Here is a 12860-nt window from a genome sequence, read left to right on the forward strand (position 1 = left end):
TGGTGATTTTTCCATCATCCTAATTTTCCATTTCTCTTTCCTCCTCAGAAAATCAGCTGAAAAGCCTCAGGTGATCCCAAATAACCTACACAACTGCATCAATTTCTGGAGGCACGTTGATGTAAGAATAAGCTAAATATCTCAATATACTTAGGATGAATTGGGTCATAGGTTTCTCACTTTATAGATTTTGAATATAGTTTTGTTAGAACCCACCTGAGATTCTGAAGTTTGAATCATCGTTGCTAGACACAGTGCAGCGAGCAGGAGCTTCATGCTGGAGTAGACGGAGACGGACTTCTTCATGTGTTGGACGCTGCTGTGTGGATGTGTGTGATCTCAGGTTCTGATTTCTCTGGACTTGCTCAGCACTAATGGAGGCTTCACTTATATTACAGCACACCGCCCATTTCTCCTTCACCCATGGGAAGGAGCTGAATCAGCACACCAATGATCATGTGTTAAAGCCAGTGTGAGAAAAGTTTAGGCCTAAAATCAGGATATGAGTGTTTTGACATTGAGTGCTGAGTCTTCACTTCTTTAGATGGACAAGATTGTGGTGTAGAAGACAATATAAAATAAAAACTAAATATATAGACTCAATAGATATAAATTTATAAAGAATAAGTGTAGAATAGAACAATATCAAAAAGATGAATGAAAATAAAATCTATAAAACTTTTATTAAAAATAGGCAAAATGAAAAATAAGTAATTCTAATAAAGTAGAAAATATGTCATAAATTTATATCATGCAACATCTAGAAATACAAATAGAAAAAAATGTCTAAAGATATAGCAATTGTATAAAAGACAAAAAACCTACAGAGAATAAAGGTAAAATAAAACTAAAAGTTCATATCATTGCTCCAGCCCTGGTCTAAGAACCGTACACACAGCACGCATCGTGCTCAGACACTTAACATGTAGGTCTCTGTTCTGGCTTTCATGACAGTGTTGTATTTATTCAATCTAAAATTCTTTCTCATGGCTTTGTGTTGTATTTCAACTTTTAGAACAATCTGAAAGTAATGTGTAAAGTATTTAAGGAATAAAGTCCAGAAAAAGCCAGAAACATAGAGGATTCCTCAGCTTGTCTTTGTGGAGGAACCTTATGGCACTGTTGCTGAAATGAGAACAGGGCAGAGCAAGAACCTGACAAGAACCCGACTGAGGAAATAGGAAGTGGTGCTGCTGTGAAGAGGATTCTGAAACAAAATGGTACTGTTTTTAGAAGAACTGATGGTGTTAATGGTGGTGTTGGTGGTGTTGGTGGTGATAGTTGGAGGAACACTGGATGGCAGGGTTCCAGTGGAGGTCAGCAGATAGTGCACTGAGGTTCCTGTGGTGGGGTTTGGGGTTTGAGATGAGCTGTGCTGGTTTTGGTTGGTTGTAGCTTTGAAGCTGATGCTGGTGGTGTTGCTGGATGTTATGGACTCATTGACAGTGATGAGATTTGACATGGTTGAGGTAGAGGTTGGAGTCCAGGAGTCAGAGCTTTGCCCAGTGGCTGTCGCAATACATGTGGTACAGTCTCCGCAAACATGCTGTTGAGAGACGGAGAAACAGATGAACAAAATATATCAAAGGTTTGTAAAAAGTTGCTCTGGGTTCGTCTTAGGTGGGCATGACCTGTTCAGGTGTGTATAAGTTCTAAAAAGAAATGTTAGCAGCCAAAATCATTCCTAGGCCTGCTGTACTTAACATTATCTATTACTTACATAACAGAATCATGTAGGGGTTTTTTTATTATTATTTATTTATGTATTTATTTTTACAGAAAATGTCTTTAAACAAACAGTCTTAAGCTGATAAAATGCACATGATTTAAAAAAATAACATTCACAGATGTATGGCAATTTCTACAGAATGAAATGCATTTATTAAATTTACATGTAAATAGAACCTCATTTAATTGTGAAAAGTGATGCTATACTGTTAAAAAACATCCCTACTATATTTTTTACAGTACTGTTCCAGTAACCTGATTTTATTGTAGATTTTAATGATTTTTTTAAAGAGTACTGTAAACCAGTATACATTTCTGTGTTTCTGTGGGTTTTTTTTCTTTTTTTTTTTTTTTTTTTACAGTAGATTTCTGCTAACAACAGGTAATAGTTTTTTTTACCATACATTTAACAGGATTTTTTTTTCAGTACAGTACAGATTTCTTTGCATGAAAAACAAAGCAAGTACAAACATTTTCTCTAACTTTAAATGTAACCATGAACTTTAACTTCAGCCATGAATTTTGCTCCAAATATGGTTTCCTATTGTGTAACATCCATTATTACTCACCTTAGCTTGCAGCACCAGCAGATAAACAATGTGAACAGCTAAGCATCTCATGATGTCTCTAGATGGGACCATAAGGACCTTGCTGGCTCGTTTTCTACCCTGACACCCGCCTCTGCATTGCACCATTTTATAGCTGTGTTAATGAAATGCTCGAGGTGCAGCATCATCCCTATCCTATCTCCATCATTATCATCGTCCTTGGTCTGGACTCGGCTCTCTGAAGAGCGGTAGCTCTTTGTTCTCAACGAACTTGGCGAGGGTGAGAGCTAAGCAAATGATTGAGCATCATGGATAATAATGGCACACAGAGTTGAGTTTGGTGGATCATAAATAGAAAAGACTGTACAGATAATTATTTAAAGACTTAAACACAGATGTATAATATTCAAGAACTTAGGAACTATCCAAAACATTACAATAATAATAAATTATATATATTACAGTATTATTGTAGTGGACTGCTTTTAGTATTAAATTATAATTTGTGGCTGATGATGCCCTCGCAAGTTCAGAGTAATAAACTTCTGCAGGAACTCTCACTAGAGGAAATACCAGCTGAACAGGACAGGACGTGCAGTTGAGTCTAACAAGTGGATCAGATAATCGTCATTAACAATGAGTTCCCTTGTGCACTCAGGATCGGTGATGAACTATTTACTTGTTTATCTCTCTGACCGTCAGGTCACATGTCGCTGCTCAAAATTGTCTCTCAGGATGCTCTCTTTCTCATACATTAAAGGATTCACCAAAACAACAAACACACACCTAATTCCAGTTGTGACATATTTGCTATTAGAAATGTTTTTATACAACAAGAAATGTTTTTTATACCACAGTGTGATGCAATTCTCAAATCTGATTGGTCAGAAGGTGTGTATTATTTTTGTACGACAGATAGGTTTATATTAATGCGCTCGTTCTAATACGTTATGGTTTCTATAGTAACAGCTCATTCACAGGGACTCATATAGTGGACACTGCATATAATCTAAAACTAATAATTAATGTTTTTTAAGTGTTGTTGCTTGTTGTTTAAAAATGAAAAATGTGTAATTGTTGATGTGGTAAAGTTTTTTGTTAGGAGATGTTGATTTAACATTTATGGAAGGAGTATCCAGTGTCAGCACTTTGTAATGGTCACAGTGCTTCATAAAGTCTTCAGGACAGAGGAGTTTACACTTTCCGGTTTCTCTGTACATTTTAGTTTGTATCCTTGGTCAGTTTGTACACAACTTTTGAAGGGTGGGGCATAGGGTGGGGCATAGGATGGAGGAGTAATACCACATCGTTCATTTTTATAATCTTCCATCAAAATGCTGCCTCTTTCTTCATGTCTTATTGAATTTTTACTACATCACCATCCACACACCGGCAGGTGGATAAAAAAATAATGTTAACCAATAGTTTGATGTTACATTTAGCTCCTCCCCCTGATCAGATATCATTGATAAAAACTTATAAATATGTCACATTAGAGAAGAAAAATGTGACTTGATTTCTGTCTCTCAAAGTGGAATTTTACTGTCATGCATTCTTTCTGATAAAATGACACCATTAAACTGTGGGGCGGGGCATAGTGGGTGGGGCATAGGAGGTCAGAGTGTACCAAACCACACTAGAGATTATGAACAGTGATGATGCTAGTTGTCCAAGATGTCCAAGCTACACAAAATATGCCTCATTTATCAATTATTTAATAAATGTATATGTTGCCAAACCAAATGAACAATTGTTTTTATTTAGTTAGGATGAAAAAAGAGAAATAATAAGATTATTCATATATCAGTACTTTCTCCTGAATGTGGGTTTGAGGCAGATATTTAAACAAAATATATGCTTGTGGTTAAACAGACAGTGTACAGTTCCCTTTCTTTAATAAAGCCTTCCAGCTTTATGAGGAATAAAATCTGCTCATAAACACAGTGTTACTGTGGAACAGGATCTGATAAACTCTACCACGCCAGGTTTATAAAACGTTCATTTGTGTGCCTTAATGCTTACATCATAGTGAGTTAAGGCTGAGCGATATGGAAATATTATCTTATAACATGATACAGAGAGATGTTTTCAGGATACATGATATATATCATGCTATTTACTATGAAATTCCAAGCAAAGCCGTAGTGCTAGTGCTGCATTTTAAACAAAAAAACTTTAAAAATTTACAGAAATGTATATTTAGAAGGAAAATTAGACAACACTTTAAACCAAAAAAAATAATAATAATTACATTGTAACATCTAATCGGCTACTTAGTTCATCGCAGCTAATCAGTCAGTGTGACAGTTTTACCTCCTCATGGTTTTCTGAATCACATCTATTTTACAATTTATCTGCAAAATCCTAATAATTAAAAAAGAACAAACAAAAATAACAAAGTATCAGGAGAAAAATATTTGTAAAAGTTTGTTTGTTATTAAAAAATTGGGCATTGGGCATAACAAAGTCAGGGCATGACTTTGTTATTAAAAGTCATGCTCTGAATGATCGATTCCAAGAAATACACTGAAATGTTTTGGGTTTTTCTAGTTGTTCCTCCTCTTCATTTTGTGATAAGGGTGTACAAACTTTTGCTCACATCTTGAACTTGTGAAATGATTATATATACATTACATTATCATATCACCCAGCCATACACTGCGGTCTGGCTTCTTACTGATAAAAGTACAGTGTAAGTTTCATTTCCTCAAAGCTGGAAAAGAAACTTATTTTCCTTTCACACACACCTATTCACAGTATCTCCTCACACACACACACACACACACACACACACACACAGAAACTCTCTGTGTTCACTGTCTTTACAGTTATTTGTTTGGCAGCTTTCAACATCACAGCGCTTTTGAGTTCTGGATTCTGATTGGTCAGAAGGTGATGATTATGGAGTTTATAAGACAACATGGTTTTTCCCTTTTCCTTCTAAATTAATAAATTAATAAACACATAATTACACTCAGGGGTTTGAAGGTCTTTTCCATTAGGATCATATGGTTTGCTATATTTTTATACATAATGTGTGTTATACGTTTGCTGTATTCCTTAACCCTAAGCATTCTAATGATGCTCATACTCAAATTCCTTTTAACACACTTAGCACTTTTTGACTATATAGTGTACAGTTATAGAAAGGAAATAATTTATATTCACACTATCCAGTGTCACCTAGATTAGGTTGTGTTTCCTTTTGAGTCTGGTTCCTCTCAAGTTTTCTTCCTCATGTCATCTCAGGGTGTTTTTCCTCACCACCATCACCTCTGACTTGCTCATTAGGGATAACTTTATACATTTCTGCCGAAACATGTTTTAAAACAAGATCACCACTCTTGAAAATAAAGGTTCCAGTTAGAACCAAAAAGGCTTTTCCAGCCTGATGCCATAGGAGAACCCTTTAAAGTTGCACAAAGAACCTTCAAGTTCTTTAGAGAACCATATTTACTGATGCTTTAAAGAACCAACAAATGGTTCTTCACAGCAGTGCCACAAAGAACCATGTTACACTGTAAGTTTTCAAAATAAATAAATAAATATATAACATAGTTAGTGCTTTTTGGAACCAAAGTATGGTTCTTAAGAGTGATGCCGGGAGAACATTTTCCAGTCCCACAAAGAAATCTATAGGATTCATTGTTAAAGGATGACACCTTGAAGAGCCAATACACAGCTCTGAATAACCTATAATGAAATATAAAGAACTTCTTTAATCTCCAAAGAACCATATAGTCCAACTCAAGAACCCTATACAATGAAAAATGGTTCTTGACAAGAAGAAGGTTTTACTGCAGAACCTATGGTGCTGTAAAGAACCATTGAAGAACAAATACAGTATACAAATCAAAAATAAGAGTTTTCGTTTTTTACCAGTGATCTCAATGCACAAAAGGTTGCCAAGACAGATTTTATTCAGTTTATATTAAATACTGCACTAAAATATTAGAAGTCATTTCACTTAAATAAACCCATGTGGTCACACTTGTCAATTTATTTCATTTATTGTTTAAAAAAACTTCAATTTAAAATTTTAATTTATGTCTATTGTTGAACGTGCTATATAAATAAAATTTAATTGAATTTTTCATTCAGCAGAAATGGTAACAGGCCAAAAACAGTATGTGTCAGTCTGGGAAACCCTGAGATGCTGACATCGTTCCTTTGCACTCATCTCTCCCGCATTCCCCTATTATCACTTTTCCTCAACAGAATCTTAGCAGAAACTTGTGCGTTTTGTGAAATCTGTACGCAGGTTTCGCTGATCTCCACACACAGGAAGTGATGATATTACAGCTGACTCATTAAGTGGGCGCAGGATGGCCGTGAATTGTGATGGGTTGGCATGTATTTAATTTTATTACACAAGTTATAAAACATAACAGTAAGTACTGTCACCGCCCTGAAGCTGATTATTTTCCCATAACAGCACATAATGTGGTTTATTCCACAGCAATTTGCTGTTTTTATTATTATAGAATGTCACATGCTACTTTTTATCTGTAATGTTTCAAAACAAGTTACTCATGTACATTATAGCAGCTATATAAAAAAAAGTGGTTCCCCTTGCCAGCCTCTCTTTTTCTCTCTCTTCAAGTTAATAAGAAAAAAAAAATGTCATGTCCCTTTTTGATAGGGATACACTGCGTTGTAAGTTTCTACATAGAACCCAACCCAAATATCTACATATATTTCTACAAATTTCCCAACCCAAAGAGAGACAAACTGAATAACCCAGAAAAGTGTTCAAAATGTTCTGAGAGAGTTTAGCTTGTGTTTCTCTTCTCTGAAAGTGTGTGTGTGTGTGTGTGTGTGTGTGTGTGTGTGTGTATGTTTTATAGGACCTCCAGAACAGGACATATCTCATATATATGACACACACAGGGACAGGTTTCATATACTGTTTTTATTTTTTTGGAAAATGATATGGTTTGACTGTCAATGTGAAATATAAACAAACAAACAAATAAAGTGATTATTTACCCCTATGTGGGTAGAATGGTTAAACTTTATCAGAAACACAAACAGTTCCTCGTTGTTATCAGGAAGCTTTGGTTTAAAATAAAAGCGACAGTGCCTGCAGCTTCCCAATAAAACAGATTTAAAGGGCATGTGTCACTGATTATGAGATAATTATTCCCTCTTTTAAATTTCAAAGCAGCATTCAGCTTTTAGTTCCTGGTGCATGAAAACTTTCCACTCACATGATGTGATATGTTAATATGAGACTGGTGCATTAGGAATCTGCTTTTTTTACACTCATGCAACAAAAATGAAATGTAAGATGCTGGTGACAAAAATGCTGAAAAACTGGTAATGGCAGAAAAGTGCTCAAATGTGAAGGAAATAATACAACACTTGTTCCTGGAGAAACAAACAAATAAACAAATTAATAAACAAATTAATTAAGCTGAAAGCAGCGTTTAAAGGAGCCAAGCAGCTAAGGCACATCAAGCGCGATTTAGAGCCTGAAGAACATGAAGAGGAGAAATAGAATGTAAATGAATTAATAAAAGATAGGTTCAGAAACACAGCTGAGAATAAGATTGAACAGGAAATGAACAGACCAGAGGCATTTATTTACATAACAAAAGGTTGAAAGTTTATTGCAATGATGAGCCACAAAAGAAAGGAACCGAATGACACAAGATTACAGACACTTTTAAGAACACATGGAAACTGAACCCAGGTCCTTTAGAACTGAAGCTTGTCATTTGTCACAGTGTGCCACACAGAGAAAGCACATTTGTTTTGATGATGAGGAGAGCTTCCAAGGTGAGAACAAGCACACAAAAGCATTAGTTAGAATGTTAACAGATACTGAATCATAACTTCTGAACAAATATGAATATCAAAATTTGTGAGGCTCTGTCCACTGATCATCTCAGACAATTTTGGTAAGAATTGGGCAAAACGAGGAACGTGGAGTAAAGAACAAAGCTGAATAGTGTACATTTCAAAATGGTGAATACTGTAATGGGTGGAGTCTTAATGTAAGATATGGATTGTGATCAGCATGAGGAGAGTAATCTGATGAACTAAATTTCTTTTCTCTAGGACAAAGTGTTCAACAATTCTAACCATTTGAAAAGTGAATCTTTGAACTTAGTGGTGGTGCTATACAGTTGGTTCTAGAGAGCCCATAATTGGTCCAGATACTACTTATGGTGATTTCTATGAGTGTACCAAATTTCATCATTTTCCTACTTACCGTTCATAGGGCTGCCATACACTCCCAGTGGTGAAGAAGAAGAAGTAGAAGAAGAAGAAAAAGAAAAAGAAGAAGAAAAATAAGAAGAAGAAGAGAAAACTAACGGATACAAAAGGTGCCTACACACCTTTGGTTCTTGGCCCCTAATAAAGAGATGAATTACTCCTGCCTGGGTAGAATGGTTAAACTTTATCAGAAACACAAACAGTTCCTCATTGGTATCAGGAAGCTTTGGTTTAAAATAAAGGTGACAGTGCCTTCAGAGTCCCAATAAAACAGATATAAAGGGCAAATGTCACTGAATATGAGAGAATTATTCCCTCTTAAATTTCAAAGCAGCATTCAGCTTTTAGTTCCTGGTTCATAAAAACTTTCCACTCACATGATGCAATATGTTAATATGAGACTCATGTATAAGGAATCTGCTTTGTTTACACACACGCAACAAAAATGAAATGTAAGATGCTGGTGACAGAAATGCTGAAAAACTGGTAATGGCAGAAAAGCGCTCAGATGTGAGGGAAACAATACAACACTTATTCCGGGACTCTAACCGACAACATGACAACCTGCACTTCCTTACAGTTATTTCTTTTAATAATATTAATAATAATGAAGGTTTCAGAGTAACAGAGAATATGCAGGCAGGCTGTAATTTCAAATCAGATTTGATGTCATTACTATGAGTGAAAATCAGTACAAGTGTGTATAAAAAAATAATTAAATTATTTAAATGAAATAAAAAGTAAAAACACTTTTTAAAACATTAATTTATTGATTCCACATCATATTTATATTATATGTATATATTAAACTACATATATACATTTAAATGTAACAGCAAAGAGATAAAATAAAATAAAATAAAATAAAATAAAATAATACATCATACCTGTTCTACCTGAAACTCAACATCTAATGAGTCTTTATTGGTCACATATGCATTAGAGCACATGATAGGCATACCCCAGCCTGTCAGGAAGCTGGGGTCAGAGCGCAGGGTCAGCCATGATACAGCGCCCCTGGAGCAGAGAGGGTTAAGGACCTTGCTCAAGGGCCCTCACGGGCTTGAACCCCCAACCTTCCGATCAGTAACCCAGTAACCCTTAACCACTAAGCCACCACTGCACCCCTATACATGTTTAATCTATCCCTGATATACTGATAGGATCTTAGTTATTAACAGCTCTAATTGATGTGAACACTATTACAATCACTAAATAAAACAATAATAATAATAATAATAATAATAATAATAATAATAATAAATATAACAACAGTATACAGACACTTTTTGGTATTTATAGACTTTTTTAAAGATGTACCTGTTTTATCTAAATTTCAGGGCTTTTTACTGACTTATTATAATAATAAATACAGTAATAAAAATAGGACTCTAATAAATCCCATTTGACACACCAGAGGTTAATAAGGAGCAAAACATTTATTATGTAATGTATTAATTTGTTCAATAAAGCTGTACAAACAAAATAAATCATTGTTTTATCATTGTTTTTGATCTGTATGTTGTTGAGTGCACGTTCTCAGGGTCATATCCAGAGCTTGTGTTTGGGAAATAGAGGTATGAGTGCTGCCAGCATTGCTGCAGAGGTTGAAGGGGTGGGGGGTCAGCCTGTCAGTGCTCAGACTATACGCCGCACGCTGCATCAAATTGGTCTGCATGGCTGCCGCCCCAGAAGGAAGCCTCTTCTAAAGATGATGCACAAGAAAGCCCGCAAACAGTTTGCTGAAGACAAGCAGACTAAGGACATGGATTACTGGAACCATGTCCTGTGGTCTGATGAGACCAAGATAAACTTATTTGGTTTAGATGGTGTCAAGCATGTGTGGCGGCAACCAGGTGTGGAGTACAAAGACAAGTGTGTCTTGCCTACAGTCAAGCATGGTGGTGGGAGTGTCATGGTCTGGGGCTGCATGAGTGCTGCCGGCACTGGGGAGCTACAGTTCATTGAGGGAACCATGAATGCCAACATGTATGTGACATACTGAAGCAGAGCATGATCCCCTCCCTTTGGAGAGTGGGCCACAGGGCAGTATTCCAGCATGATAACGACCCCAAACACACCTCCAAGATGACCACTGCCTTGCTAAAGAAGCTGAGGGTGAAGGTGATGGACTAAACCCTATTGAGCATCTGGGGGCAGCCTCAAATGGAAGGTAGAGGAGCACAAGGTCTCCAACATCCACCAGCTCAGTGATGTCATCATGGAGGAGTGGAAGAGGACTCCAGTGGCAACCTGTGATGCTCTGGTGAACTCCATGCCCAAGAGGGTTAAGGCAGTGCAGGAAAATAATGGTGGCCACACAAAATATTGACACTTTGGGCCCAATTTGGACATTTTCACTTTGGGGTGTACTCACTTTTGTTGCCAGCGGTTTAGTCATTAATTGCTGTGTGTTGAGTTATTTTGAGGGGACAGCAAATTTACACTGTTACACAAGCTGTACACTCACTACTCTACATTGTAGCAAAGTGTTATTTCTTCAGTGTTGTCACATGAAAAGATATAATCAAATATTTACAAAAATGTGAGGGGTGTACTCACTTTTGTGAGATACTGTATATGGTGCTTTTCTATGCTATTCAAGTAGTGCAGTTTAGACGATGGGGTGCGGTGACACACCTCTACGTTTATTGGTTCATGATACCGCACAGTTTAATGGTGTTGAGGATTGTGAGGCTTTGGACTGGTTTGGAACGAGGAAGTAAACGATTGCTGTCTTGTAAGACCCCTCGGCAGTGCTAACCCTTTTTTTTTTTTTTTAAAATGAGTTAGTGTCATTGTAATATAACGCAAATGACGGTTGTGTAAATGTAATTTAAAATTTGTAAACATTAAAATAGATGTTTTGCTACATTTACGAAGTTAATTATTGCGGAAATGCGTCTTGGACAGAAAAAGATTAAAGGGATGATAATTAAATAAAGGAATTAAATCATTATATAATTTTGTTTTAAATATAGAATTGATAACTATAACATCAATGCTAATGGGGTTTTCAGTCTCCGCTCATAGAAAACTCCGCTGCAGATCAAATCAAGCGCTTCCTACACTTACAGCCAATCAAACAGAGCGGCGCAGGGATGATGTCATTTTGTAATGCCAAACCCGGAAATGGGTTTGGCATTTTAGCGCTCGAGAAGCCAGTTTCGCTGCGAGCTCCAGCGCTTGCGCAAGGGGAAATCACGATGCTAAATGGCACTACAGAGGTTGTCGGGGACATTAAACGTCATCACGCCGAACTGGAAAAAACTTTGCAGATAAACTCAGGGCTCTACAGTGAGACCATTTCACTCGCGTTTGCGACTGAAGTACTTTGTGCGACTGTGAATAAATATTTATTCACACCGGTGTGAGTGACCTGTTCGGAGTTGTATAATACAATCGGGATAAAAACTACAGGAAGTCCAAAATGCATCGACAAATATAGAAAAAAAAATAGCTATTATAATAACTTCATAAAATATAAACAAAAAGAGAAATGAAATAATGTTTAATTACTATGGGTTGTATTTAATATCAATTTGACATTAAGCTTAGTTCGCTATTTCCTTAGAAAACTATTAGCCTTTTTCCTAATATGGATCATGCTTGTGTTAGTCTACTTTTAATTAGGACTCTTTATTGTTTAAGATATTTAAAAATAAATATTTTATGCATGTTTATTTATCAATTATCCAACAGTATTTCTCATTGCTATTATTTTAATTCAATTAACAGTGACCATGAGCAGAGAGCTTACATTTACCCAAGGGCGTAACCATGGTGTGGACATTGGTGGGGTCCAACAAACTCGGAGGGAGGATATGCAAGTGAATGTAACATTAATGGTCAAAAACTGGAACTGACGTTAGCCTAGCCTACTTCGTAGGTGTGCAAATATCAGAAGTTAAATGACGAGCAAACCAAGCCATGGTATGATGCCTTCTATACTAAGCTAAGGTTACCTACTATTTAGGTATCTAGTTACTTACTGTCTGAAAAAAAGCTTGTATGCTCTGCTGCACTTTTCTACGCTTGGCTGCTGTCTCCATTTCTTACAGACTGAGCTGCTAAAATATGTCAACGAACTTGCGTTGAGTATGGGTGCAACCAAGCGTACAATTGGAGGGGAGGCACACACCTATTTTCCTTAACAAACAGAAATATATTAAAAAGGAATATACATAAATAAATAGAATAGATGAAGAAAAGACAGATCCGTTGGCAGGGTTCATTAAATGGGGACATATAGAAAATATTTTGTACTGTATATTGGGGGGACAGATTGGTATTCCCTCAACACTGGGGGGGACACGACGACACCCCCCCCCCCCCCCAAAGAATGTGTGGTTATGCCCATGC

At 36.4% G+C, this 12860-nt stretch overlaps 1 protein-coding gene across 1 annotated transcript; it reads right to left on the bottom strand.

Annotated features, from left to right (window-relative positions):
- Window positions 1-708: 708 nt before the first annotated feature.
- Window positions 709-2414, bottom strand: LOC128624739 (integumentary mucin C.1-like). The gene is made up of 2 exons (XM_053652422.1): window positions 2298-2414; window positions 709-1546 (listed from the first exon to the last, which is right to left on the bottom strand). The coding sequence occupies exons 1-2, from the start codon at window positions 2367-2369 to the stop codon at window positions 1112-1114; spliced, it is 507 nt and encodes a 168-aa protein (XP_053508397.1). The 5' UTR covers window positions 2370-2414; the 3' UTR covers window positions 709-1111.
- Between the last annotated feature and the right edge of the window lie 10446 nt (window positions 2415-12860).

The sequence above is a fragment of the Ictalurus furcatus genome, chromosome 2 (assembly GCF_023375685.1).
Source record: "Ictalurus furcatus strain D&B chromosome 2, Billie_1.0, whole genome shotgun sequence".
Classification (NCBI taxonomy): Eukaryota; Metazoa; Chordata; class Actinopteri; order Siluriformes; family Ictaluridae; genus Ictalurus; species Ictalurus furcatus.